This window comes from Girardinichthys multiradiatus, chromosome 5 (genome assembly GCF_021462225.1).
Source record: "Girardinichthys multiradiatus isolate DD_20200921_A chromosome 5, DD_fGirMul_XY1, whole genome shotgun sequence".
Lineage (NCBI taxonomy): Eukaryota > Metazoa > Chordata > Actinopteri > Cyprinodontiformes > Goodeidae > Girardinichthys > Girardinichthys multiradiatus.
Window position 1 is genome coordinate 47,495,624 of NC_061798.1, and position 19,270 is coordinate 47,514,893.

Consider the following 19,270-nt stretch of genomic DNA (forward strand, 5'->3'; position numbering starts at 1 on the left):
TTTGCTGCCTCTGGAGCAGCTTTAATTTTTTCATCTGAATCTTTACTTTTTAGACTGTATTTCATCATTTCAGTGTGCACATAAAATGTCACTGATGGTAAAAGCTTTTAGTCTCAGAATTTCTGATGTTCCTTATCTGGTTATTGGACCGCGGGGTTTGACCTTCTTCTGATCTTGTTCACAGTCTTCTTTTAGAGTTTCCTTATGCCAGAAGTCATTTTAAAGAGCTTCACCCAACTAACCTTCAATTGCTCCGTAACTCTGCTCCAGACATGGCCGTCTGCCACGCTGTGCTGTCACTGTCAACACCACTGTTTATAGAGGCTTTCATCCATATCTCTGTATGTTGAGGGACATGTACTCCAGGACAGGCAAACAGGAAGGCAGTAATGAAGTGAAAGGTAGCCTGCAGGACAATTTCCAAGAATTGTGTATGCAGTTAAAACTTCAAAGCCATCAAAATGTTGCAGAAAATGTAACATTTTCATATCTAAGCTTAAAATCTTACAAAAAATTCCAAAATAAACATACTTCTAATGTTTGATTTTAGGTTTTCCAGGGCTGGTGTTGCTGATGACCTGAAAATCAGCTAAAGTAAAAAAAAAAATACATGGCTGACTACAGCAGAAAGTTGGGAAGAAACATCCTTCTGAGTTTATATTTCTTATAGTTGCTTGTTTAATTTGGTTTTTGTGTCAATCCCAAACAGATTCCTAAAGCAAAGCAATAAAACAAAAGTCACAGAGGTAAGACATCCCTCTTCAACACTGTTCAGGTAATTCTGCAGGTTTAAAGACATTTCCAAACCAGAAGGAATATAGTGTCCCTCACTGGCCAGAGGTCTCCTTCCAGTGGGACTTGCCTTGAACATCTCTTGGGGGAGAAGTTCAGAAGTCATCTAGATCAGATGTCCGAAACCAACAAAACTGTCCTTCTGATGCAGAGTTGCAGTGGCTCTCCTTTGAGCTCCCTCAAGAAGCTCCTAAGCCCTCTTGTTAAGGCAGAGGCCAGTCGCCCTGTGAAGGAAATTCATCATAGCTGCTTGTATTCTGGAATCTTTTCCCCTCAAACACAATCCATACCTGATGACAATCGGTAAGAGTTGGAGCATAGATGAGCTCTTTCTTCCACACGAAACACCATGTTGTTCCCGTATAACTACAGACAATGCTCCAAGACTCAGGGAAATTATGAATATGTTCCTGGTTTTAAAATAAAATAAGAAATTATTACAATAAGAGATGATTTAAATAATAACAATTAGCATCTATGTGACATGAAAGGCGGTTTACCACTCAACAGATTTCTTCTGTTTTTCCTTTTCGGGTCACACCAAAATTGTCACGGAGTGACATTTTTGGACTGTGTTTGTGGCTTTGTGTTTGTTTACCTGTTGCTTAGATTTTTCTATTTTGGTTTTTGTTTCATGTTTTCTTTTCTCCCTCTTCTGCCTCCTAGTGTTTACTTCTTAAGTTCTTTTATGGTTGTTTTCTTATTACTTGGTATGGTTTATTATTATTATTATTGTAATTATTATAGTTCTTGGTCTTCCCTGGATTCTCTAGTTTTATTTCTCTTTAGTATCTTTGTGTTTAATTGTGTTTTATTTGTTCCTTTGCACTCTTCTTGTTTACTAGTTTATTTTCTGTTTCCTTTCCAGTTAATTCAATCAGTGTGGTTAGGTTTGTTAACTTTTGTATTCAGGTTTTCTTTATGGGTTCTTTGTTTGTTCTTAGGTTGTTATTGTTGTTCCTATGTTCCCTCTAGTTTCTCTGTTTACTTTAGTCATGATTATTCTAGTTCTCTTATTCCCCATTTGATTATTTATCTTTGTCTATAGGTTTGCTTGGTCTGTGTTTCTGTTTATTGTTTATTAGTTACTTTGACCATCCTCAGTCTTTGTATTTGTTTCACCTGTTCCTTCTGCCTCCTTGTCACACCTGTTCCCTGTTTTCTCTGATTACCTGCCCTTTGTTATCCCTCAGTATATTAGTTGGTTTTGTGTCATTGTTTGTTGCTGGTTCCTTGTGTTTGTCATACCCTGTTCTCAACCCACTTATTGGTGCTGAGTTTTTTCCATGTGCCTGCAGAACCTCTTTTAAGTTTTTTGGATCAGGACTTTGTATCTGCAGTGCCTTGTTTGGTTTCTTTTGAAAACCTCTGGAAATAAAGCTAAAACCGTTTACAACATGCTGCTGCCCAGCTCTTGTCTGCACTTTGGTCCGCCTGTAAACCACATTATGACAAAAATGCTATCAAAACATTTTAAAATAAGACAAAGATAACCTGAGAAAATTCAAAAAGCTGTGTTCAGATAATAATGTCATTCATTAAGGGAAAAAAGCTCAAATCTAAACCAACCTGGTCTGATGTGGAAAAAGTAATTGCTCCCTAAACTTAATAATTGGTTCGACTTTGGAAGCAACAGCTACCATAAAGCATCTGCCATAACTGGCCACAGGGGCACTGACACCTTCGCCAGGGCCGAGGACATCCACTTTTATCTGGTCAGTCCTCAGAAAATTGTCTGGAATCATCAGACATTAACTAGTGAGGCCTTTTGGACATGTCCTAATGCCAGGAGGCATCAAAAGGGTCTGGGATGGATGGATGGATGGATGGATGGATGGATTTGTGTTATGCAAACATTTTCTGAAACATGGACCAGGGTTCTTTTTGTTTTCCTGAGTGTAGAAACCAGTCGTTTTGCTCTCACAGGACCTCCTTAAGCTCTGATCGGAGCTGTAGTTAACTCTCCCCCATGCATGTAGATGCTTGGATCACTTAGGGCTTGAACATTGGCCCCCTAGGGGGGGGGGGGGGGGGGGGGGGGGGGGGTTCAGTGTTCCTCACTGACCTGTTGTGACCATTTGTTTTTGTAGCATTAACTCTCCCCACTTGTTTTCTTTCAGTAACCACCTCTGCCCTGTCCACTGCAGACCAGATGTGGTGAGGTATGTAAGCACATAAAGCACATAAATATGATAAAAAATAATAATAATAATAAAATGTAGTTTAGTGTTTTCCTTCTATTTACAGGTGCCAAACACCTGTAAACCTACTGTAAAACAATTAAACACAAAATTATAATTATTTCTTAAACTTCTCACTTTCTATCTTTCCTCCCAAGGCGTTTTCTGGATCAGACCATAAGCTCCGCAGTAGAGCAGCACCTCTTTGACATAAACCCCTCAGCAGAGCAGCATTCAGAAACTTGTGGCTTGACTCCACGTCATTCAAGCCCGAAGGGAACGCCAACTGCTCGACAGAGACGTCGACAGCAGAGGGAGCAGCAGGGGGAGGGCCTCCGACAAAGAAACCGGTACAATCTGTCTGATGGTACCAGCATGAAATTAGTTTTCATTTGTGTGAGGTGTACTTCTGGTGGTCACATGATGTCTGTGTATGTGTTTTATGTGCAGTGCTGTGGAAAAGTATTTGTATCATTTGTTTCAGATCAAAAACTAGTTTTGTTTTCAGCAAATATGAGGAAACAAAGAAAAGTAGTTTTCAAATAATGGTTTATTTTATTAAGGTAAAAAAATAAGCTATCCAAACCAACCCCAACCCTGTGTGATTAAATAGCCCTCTACCATTAATTAGTGGTTGTGCCCCTTGGGCGGCAGCAGCTGCCATTAAGTGAATTCTGGGTTACTGAGCATGATTCGCTTCTTTAAGCCCATTCAACAACAGTTAGATTTATATCTGAACTTTGACTAGACCATAACCCAAGTACAAACTAATGGCTGGATATTCTCCTTCAGGATCTTATGGAAGAAAGCAGAACTTTCACTTCCATCAATTACAGAAAGTCGTCCAGGCTCTGAAGCAGATTTGCAAGCTGTTTATTAAATCAACATTTGAAAACTGCCTTTTATTTTTACTCAGGTTTCCTTGTTTTTGTTTTGCCCTTTAAACTGTTATTGTACTGCCATAAGCACAATAATACTGAATAACTACCAAAAACTGAAGGTTGAAGTCTTGGTAAAAAAGAGCAGAAGCACTGACTCACAAAATAAATAAATAATAATAATTATCCGCCATAAATTCAAGATATATCTAAAAAGGTTAAAACAACATAATATTCCTCTTAATTAAAACATTGATTCTGTTTAGACACATTATCAACAAAATCTGTAGTTATATAAATTAAAGACCAAAGGGATGTAGTTATTTTGGCTACTTACCGTAAGGATGGTCTGAGAGGAAACTTAGAAATGTAACAGACTGAGCTGCAGCTTCTCTGCTTGTCTTCGCTGTCTCTCCTGTCCATAAACAATAAAGTTTATGGTGCACAAGAACTCAGTTTAAACTATTAGAGGGTAATGCATGAGGCTTCAATTAATAATATTAGGTATAAAGTTCTAGAATTGCGCCGCTCAAGGTGGCAGCAGGTTGGAGTAGCTGTGTTACTTTTGATTCTCATTTATTCTTTTTTGGGAACTATTCCTCTTGTGGTGGATACAGTTGATTTTTTTTGGATGACTGTCCACTCCAGTGTCTGATGCTGTGCAGCTTGGAGGATTTTTCTTAATACTTTCTATTTTTTGACATTTGTTATGATGCATTGCCATGGCAACGGGGTTGTTTCTTAAAACCGGGAGCAGCTGATTAATATCTCAAAAGCTCAAATAATACTTCAGCTACAACCCCAAATCCCTGATGAGTTGAAAAGGAGACGTCGTGGATGCAGAGCAGGAGCTAAGAGAAGAGAGAGAAGGAAGAAGTTCAAACCATCTCTTCCGTCAATTTTGATGGGCAATGTGAGATCATTGGGAAACAAGTTGGATTAACTCCAAGCCCTACAAAGGACCCAGCCAGAGTAGCGGGCATGCAGTATCATGTGTTTTACTGAGACATAGCTGCAGGATCATATCCCTGACTCCAGTGTCTCTCTGCCGGGCTTTTTAACCATACGAGCAGACAGAGATTTAAAGAGGAGCGGCAAATGTAAAGGAGGTGGACTGGCAGTACTTGTGAACAACAGATGGTGTCATCCAGGACATGTTACTGTGAAGTGTCATCTCTGCAGTCCAGATATTGAACTGTTGGCAGTAAGTTTTCGTCCATATTATTTACCCAGAGAGTTCACCAGTGTTATTTTGGCAACAGTTTACGTTCCACCTTCCGCTGTTGCTGACACTGCATGTGATGCCATCAGCTCAGTTGTTGCTTTTGTGGCAATTTCTGGTGATTTTAACCATGCTTCACTCTCTGCTACACTTCCAACGTTTCAACAGTTTGTCAGCTGCTCTACCAGAGAAAACAAAACATTGGATTTGTTTTATGCAAATGTCAAGGACTCATACATCTCTACAGCACGACCTCCGCTAGGCAAATCAGATCACAATCTTGTTTTTCTCTTCTCGAAATATAAGCCCCTTGTTCAGAGGCAACCTGTAATAAAGAGGACTGTGAGAAAATGGTCACAGGAAGCTGAAGAAGCTCTGCAAGGTTGCTTTGAGGCTACAGACTGGGACACACTGTGCCAGCCACATGGAGAGGACATCAATGCCATGACTGAGTGTGTAACCGACTATATAAACTTCTGTGTGGATAACATCATCGCCACCAGAACCATGAGATGCTTCCCCAATAACAAACCTTGGATCACCAGTGACCTGAAGGACCTGCTTAACAAGAAAAAAAGAGCCTTCAGAGAGGGAGACAGAGAATTATTGAGGAATTTACAGAAGCAACTTAAAGTCAAGATAAGAGACAGCAAGGAGGTGTACAAGAAGAAGCTGGAGAACAAGCTCCAGCAAAACAATATCAGAGATGTGTGGACAGGGATGAAGAAGATCACAGGCTTCAAGCAGAAGGATGATCAGAGCGATGAAGGTCTGGACAGAGCCAATGAACTAAACACATTCTTCAATAGGTTCAGTTCAGAAACAAGCTTCGCATCCTCCTCTCCTGCTCACAGCCAAACAGACATTCCATCTTCCTTTGACCCACAGGACCCACAGCTGTCCAGTAACACCTCACATTTTTCATCTTCCACCTCTGCCCTAGACCCTTCTACATGTTTGCCATCAACCATATCAGAAGATGCTGATGCTTCCTTTGCTTCCCCCTTCCACCTGTGTGTCTCAAGAAGTCAGGTGAAGAGACAACTGGAGAGACTGAATAGGAATAAGGCTGCAGGTCCAGATCATGTCAGCCCTAGAGTCCTGAAGGCCTGTGCAGAGCAGCTCTGTGGGATTCTGCAGCACCTCTTCAACCTTAGCCTGGCCCAGAAGAAGGTTCCAGTGTTGTGGAAGACCTCCTGTCTTGTTACGGTACCAAAGAAAACTCACCCATCAGTCCTCAATGACTATAGACCTGTTGCTCTGACATCCCACATCATGAAGGTCCTAGAGAGACTCCTGTTGGCCCACCTGATTAAGCAAACAGTAAACCATCAGGACCCCCTTCAGTTTGCTTATCGCTGTGGAGTTGGAGTTGAAGATGCCATCATACACCTGCTTCAACAAACCCACTGTCATCTGGACAAAGCCAGTAGCACTGTGAGGATCATGTTCTTTGATTTCTCCTGTGCATTTAATACAATCCAACCTGATTTGCTTTGTCAGAAACTCCAGAAGACTCAGGTGGAGGCCTCAACAATCTCCTGGATCAAAGACTACCTGACAAACAGACCACAGTTTGTGAGACTTAAGGGTTGTGAGTCTAACCAGGTAGTCAGCAGCACAGGAGCACCACAGGGGACTGTACTCTCACCATTCCTTTTCACTCTGAACACCTCAGACTTCCAGTACAAGACATACTCCTGTCATCTGCAGAAATACTCGGATGATTCTGCAGTTGTGGGGTGGATCAGAGATGGACAAGAAGCTGAGTACAGGATGGTGGTGGACCGCTTTGTGGCATGGTGTGGAAACAATCATCTCATTTTGAACGTGACTAAAACAAAGGAGATGATTGTAGATTTTAAGAGAAACAGGAATAAGTCAAAAACTATATCTATCATGGGAAAAGAAGTGGAGGTGGTGGAGGAGTATAAATACCTCGGTGTTCACCTGGACAACAGACTAGAGTGGAGATGCAACTGTGAAGCCATCTACAAGAAGGGACAGAGCAGACTGTACTTTTTGAGGAAGCTTAGGTCCTTTGGTGTTTGCAGCAAGATGCTGCATATCTTCTATAAGTCTGTTGTGGAAAGTGTGATCTCTTCTACCATCATCTGCTGGGTAAGCAGCATCAGAGCCAGGGACTTAAAAAAGCTCAACAAGCTGATAAAAAAGGCTGGCTCTGTTCTGGGGACTCCTCTGGAACCTCTGGAGATCATTGTGGAAAGATGGATTCTTCATAAAATGAAGAACATTATGGAGAACCCTGAGCATCCTCTTCATGAGACTGTCCTACAACAACAGAGTGTCTTCAGTCAGAGGCTTCTTCCGATCTGCTGTAAGACGGAGCGCTACAGGAGATCCTTCCTGCCCACACCCATCAGCATCTACAACGGCTCTTTGAGGAAACCTTCATAATATGAGCCATAACAACATTTAATTTCCCTTTGGGATTAATAAAGTATTTTTGAATTGAATTGAATTGAATAAAGCAAAGCCATCATCAAGTTTAAAGGGAGAGCAGATGGATATGATTTCAACATTGGGTTCTCACTAAGAATAGTTTGGTATCTTACCCCACTAAAACCCCACACAACTTAACCAGTTGTGGAATATGAAAATATGACAGTGAAACCTTAAAGGTAAATTTGATTTTTTTTCTCTGTTTAGACACAGAGACATTAGTTTTCTTTGGGTTTTCCAATCAAGTCTTCTTAAAGGTTTTTTTTTTCTTTTTGGACAAAAATTGAAAGGTTATAAGAGACAACTTTGGAACAAAAATATATTTTTTTAATTTTTTACTTTTCGTTATGTGCATGGAAATGTAAGATTCATGACCTTAGGCAATTTAAAACATATCAAATATTAAGTAATAAAAACATCTGACACTAGTAAAACGACTAAAATAACAAAAGCCAACTGTGATAAACAGTAAATGCATCACAAAATAAACTTTATGTATAATATAATCAGAACCTTTAGGATTCATTTTCAAGAAAGAGCGTTTTGTTTCCAGATTAGTTCCATTTGTTAACAAAAACTGACCCCAGAGCTTCTGCAGTCATAGATGAACATAGTTTTTTTGCCAGCAGAAAGAATTCATAGTGTCCTTCTGAATGGTAAGCTTTTTTACTGAGACATAATCCAGTCAAAACAACTGGACCCACACCAGTAAGGAGCTAATCCTTGTTGATGGAGACTTGGTGGAGTCTGAGAGATCACTGTCATGTGGATTAGAGCTGTGTCTTAGTCCAAGGGAAGCAGAAAGTGTCATTAAGAGCACAGATAGTAAATATACTGTAAATAGAATTAGTACAAAGCTAAACAGCACATTATCTGCTTCGGAAGGTATAAGTAGGCCACCCGGATGACCTTGGTGTTTGTTTTTCATCTGACATCGAGCTGATAAAAAGAACAGGAAGGAGTCAGACTGAAGGCAGATGTCTAAAGTTGTGGTTCTTTTCTTTTTCCATCTGAGAGCAGAGCTGCATCCACCTGGGCCGACACCAACAAGGAGAACATCCCAACGAGCGGCGGCAGCAGTTCAGGGAGCGCAGGGGAGGAAACGGGCAGCAGCGTGGACTCGTTAGAAGACCAGAGCGGTCGTGCTGAACAGACCTCCAAACCTAGGAAGTCCAAACACTGCCCAACTCTAGTGCAACTCACTGACAACCAGGCCGCCCACACAGTGAGTCATGCCTTTCATCCTCATCTCTGCTCGTAGCACCATGTGTGGGACTAAGGGAGATACTGCTTGGTGAAATTGATGTCAGTTTAATGTGGCAGAAATTATTTCATTCTATTTTAACAATTCTATTTTCAAGAGTTGTCCATTAATTCACCAGTAGTAATGAAGCATTTTACTTTCTCCTATTCATCGTTTTCTCTGCGCAGCAAATAACTGTCTTGTTAACTGCCTGTTAACAAGAATCATTTCTGTAGGAAAGCTGGTTAATGACAGGAAGTAGCATCCTAATGGTTTTTAAACCACGAGACAGCGACATGTAATTTCCAGCAGATTGTACTAATTGTGAATTTTTCCCCTAAAGTAGTTCACATGTAGGGAGCGATGAGGGCTTGATTAGCCATTATCCACTTAAAGACGATCACAAAAGAAAATGATCAAAGCTCACCCAGTGTCGTGCCTGTAACATGTTCTTAGAATATTGATTATCTTTGGAATAATTATGTTTTTCAGCAAAAACAGATGTAAAAAAAAAAGACATAATAAAATGGTTGCATAAGTGGTCACATCCTTCAACTTATACTTTGTGTAAGCATTTTTCAGTTTTGTCATATTGCCCCCAAATGTGTCAGATATCAAGGACACGTCCTGTGCAGGGTCCTCTTCAGATCACCCCACAGGTTTTCAGGGTCTGGGCCGGGCTCTGGCTCAGCCATTGCATTTTAAAATCTTCTTCTTGTGTAGCCATTCTTTAGATATATGCTTTGGGTCATGGTCATGTTGAAAGATGATGTTCTTCATCTTTCTAGCAGAAGAATGATGCTGCCACCATGCTGCCACAAATACAGGGATCAAAATACTAACTGGGAAGACCGGGACATGAGGAACTAAACTAGACTAAATAATAAACCTAAAAATGAGCGAACATAAATGGTAACTAAATCTAGATGGAAGCAACAACTAAATCTAAGGACACGGGAAAAACCGAACTGCAAAAGTAAACAAGCACAAGAATACTAAGCGACAAACACAACTAAATAAAACTTGACAGGAAGGAAATAAACATAAGGAAAAAACTAAAGATCTAAAGGAAACACATAAGCACAAGGATCTAAACAAATATTAACTAGACAAAGTAAACTACTAATTAAAGGAACAGGGAAAACCTCTAATGACAAAGTAAACAAAAACAAAGACCAAAATGGCAGATCCTGACAGTTTTAACCATTTACATTGTGCGTAGATTCTCACTGAAGCCATCAAAACTGTGAATGAACAGGTATGCAATTATGTAGCAAACGGAAAATTGTAAAAGAACTTTGAATATATTTTGTATTCCTTAAAGTAGCCACCCTTTGCTGTGATGACTGGAATATTAACCTTTAGCCATCTCTCAGTGAACCTCCGGGAAGTTCTTTCAAGACCCATTTCAGGTGACCACCTCATGAAGCTCAGGGAGAAAATGCTAAGGGTACAAAGCAGTAATCAGAGCAAAGGGTGGCTATTTGAAGAATCTAAAATATAACAATGTTTAGAGTTATTTCACACCTTCCGTTTACAATATAATTCCATTTGTGTTCATTCATAGTTTTGTTGCCTTTGGTGAGAATCTACAATGTAAATAGTCATGAAAATAAAGAGATCCATTTGGTGAGAAAGTGTATCTAAAGGTTTTGACCGGTAGTGTAGGTCGGATCTATGAAAAGACTCTTTATTAGCAGTCACAGTTAAACAGCATATACAAAATTGTTCACTGGTGTTAGGCTGAACTGCAGGACCCGCTGTCCGACTTACTTACTTTGATTTTTTTTAGCCTAATACACAAGTAACAGGAGTGAGAGACAGTCAGATCACACAGTTATTATTTTCTCCCTGTCTGCCAGTAAGTTACATAACAGCACAGATGACACATGATAGCACCACAGGTTCTAGGTTAGATCTGTGTTAGTTGGTGTGAACAGCTTTCTCTGAGAATGACAGCTCATTAACTCAAAAGCCATTGAGGCTAAACAGTAGCTTTATAATCTTTCAACCTAAAATTATTTTGATTATATAGCAAAAATGCATCAGGAAATTGCTCAAAGTTGTCAGTGTCCTATCTATCCATCTATCTATCTATCTATCTATCTATCTATCTGTCTATCTGTCTGTCTGTCTATCTATCTATCTATCTGTCTGTCTGTCTGTCTGTCTGTCTGTCTGTCTGTCTGTCTGTCTGTCTGTCTGTCTGTCTGTCTGTCTGTCTGTCTGTCTGTCTGTCTGTCTGTCTGTCTGTCTGTCTGTCTGTCTGTCTGTCTGTCTGTCTGTCTGTCTGTCTGTCTGTCCGTCCGTCCGTCTGTCTGTCTGTCTGTCTAAATAGCGGAGATAGCTGAAAGTCTAGGTAGCTTTTAATCTAGATAGCCCAAATACATGATAGCCACGATACTATGGATAGCAAAGATAGCAGAGATAACCCCGATAGCTTGTAGCCTTGATGGGCAGGATAGCTTAAAGTATAGATAGCTGAGACAGTTCAAAAGCTGGGATAGGACAGCCAGTCGAGGGAGCCTAGATACCCAATTGTTACGAAGGCATGGATAACTGAGGTAGCAAAAATATGGTATAGCAAAGATAGCAGAAATAACCTTAATATGTGACATGGCGTAGATAAACAAAATAGCTTATAGTGCAGAAAGCCTAGACAGAGGAGCTAGCTTATAGCTGAGATAGATTACAGCCAAGATGGCCAAGATATTGTGGACTGTGGAAAGACAGACAAAACAGCCAAAATGGCCAATAACTAAAATCCCCAAGATAGCCTATATAGCTGAGAGAGCGCCGATAGTTTATGGTTAAGGCAGCAAAGCCAGCCTATAGCTAAGATCACAAAGATAGCTTAGATAGTCCACAACCAAGATGACCTAAAGGTCCAGGTAGGCTATAATCTAGACATCAAAGATAACTTGTTGTCTAAACAGCGGGATAGACAAGAATGTCTAGCTAGCAACATGGCCTACACAGCCTACCTAGAGATAGCCTGAAGCTTATAACCGATAGCAGAGTTAGCCAAGACAGCACGTAGCAGAGATAAACAGGGTAGCTTATCTATAAGTTTTATTTTTGCTTAACTTACATGCAAGTTTTTTTCACACTCACATCAGCATAATGCTCATAATTCTAAATGCATGCAAGCTAATTTGGAACATCATTCTTTCTTCAACTTTAATTGGTATTATTTAAATACCAATCTTGGTTTCATCTTTAGCATTTGCTTAATTTGGCCATCAAAACAATAAAACAAGGTTCTGATCGAGGATTTCTTTTTTGCAGTTTAAAGCATGTGTTGGTGAAAGACCTGGAGAAAACCACATGGACCCACTTGATAAAGGGTAAACTAAAATCACCAACCCTGTTGTACACAGTTTGGCCAACCTGTCACCCAAGTGATGTTTTTTTTTTATTGATAAGCTACCTGCTAACAATGGCAACCATGTTTTTTCTCTTATGACGTGCTCTGTGACTTAACCTGATAAGAACTATGATAGACCTATACATGTGAATGAATTTACTGCCTGAGGTTTCCTCAAGTTTTTAGGCTAAAACGCACAAGACTTTGTTGTTCACATCCAGAGGTTTAACCTTTGCTGAAATGGTTTTCCTTTTGCCTTTCAAGAAATGAAATTTTAAGAAGAGATGGACCTGGATCCGCCTCCCAGGTAAGTTCATTTGCTCTGAACTTGATTTAACTTTCTTGTTAGGTCAAAATCTGTAAACTAAGGTCTTAAATGCACAGCTAAGCTCCAGTGTAGGTATATAGAGACAGGAACAGTTTACTGTGGTACAAAACAGAATCAAGAAGTCAGAAAAGTGCATAGACAAACAAACCCCCCCAAAAAAAGATTGCCAAAGGTCAAACTAAACATAAAGCAGAACAATACTGTGTGGTACAGTTTATTCTCAAAATCTAATCAGTAAAGAATGAACCTGCGACAATGTAAATTCAATAATTCACAAAGGTGGCAGGAAAGTGGAGGGGCAGGAGAGAAGGACTGGAGTTGAGGATGGAGACACTGTAGTCAAGCAGAAACAGTGAACTGCATTCTTGAGAGGTTTCAGTGTTTTTTTAAAGAATTTAACTAGATAGAAAGGCTAAAAACAAATTAGGAAGAATTTAATCCAGCAGTTTAAGAATTGCCTCTTTGGCCTGCAAATATACTAGGTACACTTTGCTGGTACTAGTTCCTGCCCAGACTTGGCACTATTATATAGCTGCTGCAGATTGGTTGACTGCACATCCCATGATGTGAATTACCTCAGATTGCCTGGAGGTTCAGAGAAGGTATTCCCCAAATCTTGGTTGTGTTGAGTGGTTATTTGAGTTAGTGTTGCCTTTCAATCATCTTAAACCAGTCTGCCTGTTCTGCTCTGACCTCTGATATCTTCAAGGCATGGTTGTCCACATTATATTTTAATCCACTTACTGAATATATTCCCTTTTCTGGACCATTCTTTGAGATGGTTGTGTGTGCAGCTACCATGCCATGTTCAAAGTTCCTTCACTCCACGTTCTTCCCCATGCGGATGCTTGGTTTGAACTTCAGCAGGTCATCTCCAACACAGTTAAATGCACAAGTGCATGGAGTTGTTGCCATGTGACTGGCTGATTCACTGTCTGTGTAAATGAGCAATTGAGCTTATTTACCTTAGGAAGTATCTGGTGAATGTCTAATTAAATTGTTGACTCCAGGGGATCTTGGCTTCCTATCAAAGTTTTTTTTTCGTAAAGTGTAACTTTTACAGTCATTCGTTTTGCTGTTTGAAGATATCAAAAGATTTTAAGTCGATGTTTAGTGATGCCAGTGGGTCTGAGGAGACAAGAAGCCACCTTCTCGATCTACTTGTCTCCAGTTGTAAACGTTCAGTGAATCATTTCTCTAAGCAGATGGATTTTAGTAGCAGGTCAGGCAGCAGTTCAACCACAACACCCACATGGTGCCCCCGAGCTGCCATCTGGAGCCGGCATATCGCCGATCTCTGACAGAGGGGTAGTGCAGGACTCTCCCAGTTGCTCGTCAATGCCTAGTTTTCATATTTATTACCATCAGGATGGCTTTTTCTTTGGTAAACATTCAGTTTACCAATGTTGCACAGTATTACTCTGTTTACTTTCTTTGGTAATTCAAAGATTCATAGTGTTTTTAGTGACCTGGTAGAAATTATGATGCATACAGTCATATTTTTATTTGATTTGATTAGATTTTTCTTTACAAATTTCTTGTAACTAATTAGTTTTTTATACTATAGCATTATTGCACTGCCGGAGGCTGCCTGGGTGCTTTAAAGTGTTTCCTTCGTGACATTTTCTTGACTAACAAGCTATTAGTTACTTGCAAAAAAAATAATAATAATCTACAGATCTTTGAGATGACAACCTCTGACCCAGATGTTTGTTTGTAGGATTATTTAAGTTATGGATTAGATCTGCATGAAAACTTTAGCTTTACATTACGGTGTCAGACTGATCTTATTGTTACTGGTTACCTAAGCCTCCTGTTTCACACCTTTGACACAAACAGTTCTTAATCATTAAACACACAAACAGCTGTTTTAGCTCTGTGTATTTGTTTCAGTCTGTATCGGTAAACTGATAGAGCTCAACACAAACATGTTGTACCTGCAATGCCAGAAAACTGATAGTGGGATGTGATACAGTAGCTGTCTTTTTTCCCGTGCCAGCTCGAGCGCACATCAAATCACAAAATCATGAGGATATTTCCAACGACATACACTGACGTGTCGTTGACTTTGTGTATAATTTTGGGGGATTTTTGCAGCAGATACATTTTTACACTTGGTAAGGACTTTCTTTTAAGCTACTTAAGGCTATTTGTGACCCCTTTTGTATTAAACTAACAAGTAAATAAACAGTTTATCATTAGATTTTAGCGCGCCTTTTAGGTGTTTTGGTAATAATGGTTGATGTTAGACTAATCAAAGATGTTCACATCCTTACACTGCCACCACCATGCTTCCCACTGCATGTTCGGGGTGCATTTTGATTGTAGGTCAAGAAGTTAAAGTGTGGTCTCATCTGACCAGCCCACTATCTTCCATGTGTTAGCTGTGTCTGCTTCATAGCTTGTGGCAAGAAAACAGGCTTCCTTCTAGCCATTCTACCTTAAAGGTCAGATTAGTGGAGTGTAGCACTAATGTTTTCCCTGCTGACAGATTCTCCCACCTCAGCTGTAGATATCTGCAGCTCCTCCAGAGTAAACATTAGCCTCTTGGCTGATTCCCTGATTAATGTTCTCTTTGCAGAGCTCTGTGAGATGTGCAAAGCTTGGGAAATTTTGGTTTTAGAACCTAACCCTGCCTTAAACTTCTCCAGAACTTTCTCCCTGACCTGTTTGCTGGGTTCCTTGGTCTTCATGATGCTGTTTGTTCACTAATGTTTTCTAACAACCCTCTGAGACCTTCACAGAACAGATGGATTTTATTTTGTGCTTTTACATGAAAGGAATAATAAATACAAACGCACACCACACTTTCTAGGGTTTTTATTGCTGAATAGTTCAATCTTTTAATCCCCAAGGAGTTTTCGAAAGGTTCGTGCTCGAAATAACACGCCTAATTGACTTGTTTGAGTTGAGTTGTTTTTCTTTTACAAATTACAAACTACTAAAATAATCATTTTGTTAATGGTTATGTTTTCCAAATGCGAGTGAGAATTTTGGTCTTCCTTTGATGCTGGTTGAGTATATCAATCCTGAGTGATAAAATGTATATTATTTGAAAATCTGTGAGATCTCTTTTTTTCAGCAGACATGCTGGATATGTGTGTAGAAGCCGTGTGGTGAACAGTTGAGACCGAGTTTTGCAGTGATGCCATTTTGTGGAGTTTGTTTACTTTCTGATTCAACTGCTTGTAGTTTTAACTGTGTTTGGTGCTTGTAAAAATGTTTTCTATCAGCTTTTAGCCAAGATTCTAATATTTCTGTTAATACATGTCCATGTTTGACTAAGGGAACTTACAGTAGTTTAAATAAAGTTTAATTATTCCCCCAGTACTAGGGATTCGGGCTTAAGAGAGAAAAACCCATGTATTATTTTCCTTCCACTGTGACTACAGCTATGCTTTACAATGCATTGGTTTATCACATGAAGTCCCAAATAAATACTAAGGTTGTGGCTGTAACATCAGAAAATGTGGAAAGTTTATGATGACTTCTGAGAGGCACTACATGTGTGCTATATTTGTTTAGGAAATTGGAACATGACAACATGAAGCAGGAATATGAGATACGCGACTGTAAGCCCAGCCAGATGGAGGTTTGAGTGAGGGTTTCTGGGATGCATTAGGTCAATGAATAGTCCCCTCATAGGTACGAAGACAAGGATTAGGGCTGCGTCTTTCTGCAACCTCAGCAAGATTCCTTTCAAATTCACAGCATTTCTGTTTGTAGAGTATACATGTGTAAACCCACAGCTTAATCATTGTCTAATACATCCCCTTGTCCACTCAACAAGCACAAACACACACACGCTAGTGTCAATATAAGCCTTTCATTCCCACCACCTGGGTCAGTCACGATGATGTAACCGTGGCTCAGGAGGCTGAACGCATGGTGGTGTCTAGAGTGTGTGTGTTTGTGTGTGTGTGTGTGTGTGTGTGTGTGTGTGTGTGTACCTATGTACATCTAAATTACATCAGGATGATGTGAGTTGTAACATCTGCGCTCGAGTTAATTCACAGGGGCTCTCTCCAGAGCATCATCGAACTGGTTTGTGTCTGCGTCACTGTTCCCCCCAGAAAGCTCACAGCAGCACTTTTTCAATTATTTATTATCAGTGGATTGATTAGTCTGTCTGCTAAAGCAAATAGGAAAAAGTAATCAAGTTAAAGTTGATTAACAGCTTTTCTCTGCTTAATGAGCCGTTTGTTTCTGAAAGAACAGAAAAACTGCTCTCTGGTGAGATTTCTGGCACTTTTGGTTGTTAATGTGTGTGTGTAAGACATGATAATCTGTTTTAAAACACATTTAACCACTGTATTCCCTAAAACACAATATGTCTGAAGGAGTTGGAGGCATTGAATAAATGCAATGTTTCTGTAAGCAATGATAGCGATGCTAAACAAGAGACAACACAAAACCCAAAATATCACAATCCAAGCCTGAAGGAGAACTGGAAGAAAGAAACGCCATGCAGGAGTCAAGAAAAACAAAACTGAAACAAAATACAATGAATCCTTTCAAAAACAATGCAAATACTGTAATGGACACAGAAAAGCAACAATTTGTTCTGCTCATCTGAAAATAATATAACACAGTTATCATTACACTTTTGATAATGCTGTATATTATATTCAGTAAAATATTTTATTATTATCCTGATTTTGAAATTAACTTATTGCACTGAATATTAAAACTTTTACCAATTTTGTTATTTAGAGAGTAACACCAGCCCATTAAGCTGATATTAGCAGGTTAATTAGTCAGGGTATGTGTTTACGTGTATCGTTCATTCAGCTGCTCAACAGAAATGCAGCTCATAACTTGCTAATTGTAGTTTTTGGTCAGTGCTCCTTTAGCTCCCAAACCATGATTGTCCAACAAGAAATGTTTACAAACGCACACATTTTGTTTTGTTTTTTTAATCAGGAAAATGTTTAGCTTTCTTTCAGCCAGATGACAAGAAGTGTGCAGCAATAAATGAAAGAGGGGTAGCACTATTTCTATGCTTCATGCAGCCATAGACACTTTGACCCTTGGGCATTATCCAGTAAAAGGTTTAAGACTGTAGGAAGAGTCTGAGGGAAACTTTTAGCAGTATTGAAACAATATTTTTTTGAACCTTGGTAAACCTTGATACTGGAAATTGGTGCATGTGTGTCCCCAACCCAGGTTCTGTGGGTACCAGTGCTCTACGTGTTACAGACGTGTCCCCTGCTGTAAACCACCAAATACAAATAATAGATTAATATAGATAATCAATGACATGTTGTGTGCTGAAGCTGGGACACATCTAAATGTTAAATGGCATCAGCTCCCTAGAGCTACAACTTTTAACTCTACTCTCAAGGAATTAGTACTAATAAATAAATAAAAGCAAACATCTGTCCTCAGTGGAACCTCTAAATATGAACGTTTCTGAATTTTTCCAAAGACCAATAGCGCCTGACGGCCCCAATTAGATATTTTCCTGTGTATACGAATGTCTAGGCTGTCCTTGGCAGGATGATGCGATTCAAGCTTCAGTGTTCCAGTGTACGCTTGATTTCCTGTTGTCTTGTTTCTTCTGCTTCTTCCATGACGGACACGCAAAAGATTTTATGTGCCGCATAACTCTGTACAACAATGTTTTGGCACATTTTCTAACATTTTTTGGTGCAGACGAAAGCGGATGTCAATGAACTGATTTCTTTTAAAGGGGACATATCATGCTTTTAAATCGTTTTTTTACCATTAAATCATCCAGTTGTGGTCTATATAAAGTGGAACTGCAATGATTTGGTCTGAACTCCTTGTTACTGTAGCTCCACAGGCTCCTCTTTTACCTGTTCTGAGGTGCGTCTGAGAGCAACTCGTCTCTTTAAATGCTACTAAGACACTCCACACCCCACTTGAGGTCCAAGAAGGCTGAACTTTAACCCGTTCAGCCATTTTGCAGTTTGATAACAATTATCTAGCACCGCAGAAACGACAAAAACAATACAAAACACGGAGTAGTGTTCTGTCCTCAAGGAGCTAAAAGCAGCACACAGCACTAACATCAGTAGAAGGCTCGATGCTGCTGCTATCAGAACAATGACCAGGACATCATATCAACACAATAAATTCATGTCTAAAATAAAGTTTATTGTCATTTTAGCGTTATTAGCAGCTTACCACTTTGCTGTGTCCGTCGTTTCCATTGACAGAAGGAACTGACGCCACATTAGATGTAGTCTTTCAGCAAATCCTTCTTGATACTGGCGGAGGTTGATGAAGAACTCATCCTTGAAGTGGGGAAATTTCCCCACTGATGTGGGAACATTTCCATGAAAAATAAAATTTTACCAGGAAAGTAGTTTTGATGCTGAGGGACAGTGTAATGAATTGTTTGGGTTAATACAGCCAACAACCGCACCAAACTTATCGCTCTTTCAGCGTAGGCATATTGGAGCTTGGACTACAAAATTGCAGCATGAAATAAATATGACAAATGCACAAAATTGATCAGCCGGATGTCCATGACCTTATTTAGCTATTCCGCAGCAAATACTGTGACGTAACAGTTGGAAAAACGTAACAGATTATAGAGAAAACTGAACGGACTGAAAAATATGACCCAAACAGAATAAAAAGATAGCTCCGCAACACCTAGAGAGACTAAATTAAACTTTTCTGCACTCCTGCAGGCTCCAAGTACACAACAAAATGTATTTAAAGGCTAGAAAATTGGATTTTACATTATATGGCCCCTTTAAGCTGTGAGCTCTGCGATAGTGATGTGATTTCTGACTTCTAGGCAGTTACTTATGGGATGCCAGTGA

The 19,270-nt window shown here is 39.7% G+C and overlaps 1 protein-coding gene across 4 annotated transcripts in view; it reads left to right on the forward strand.

Moving 5' to 3' along the window:
• fam13a (family with sequence similarity 13 member A) overlaps window positions 1–19,270 on the forward strand; it is a 92,046-nt gene that overhangs the window by 56,869 nt on the left and 15,907 nt on the right. For all 4 annotated transcript variants that reach the window (XM_047365352.1, XM_047365355.1, XM_047365353.1 and 1 more), the window contains exons 10-14: window positions 2,913–2,954; window positions 3,131–3,322; window positions 8,556–8,760; window positions 12,067–12,125; window positions 12,410–12,452. In XM_047365352.1, the coding sequence (XP_047221308.1) occupies window positions 2,913–2,954; window positions 3,131–3,322; window positions 8,556–8,760; window positions 12,067–12,125; window positions 12,410–12,452 (541 nt within the window). The remainder of the gene's footprint in view (window positions 1–2,912; window positions 2,955–3,130; window positions 3,323–8,555; window positions 8,761–12,066; window positions 12,126–12,409; window positions 12,453–19,270) is intronic.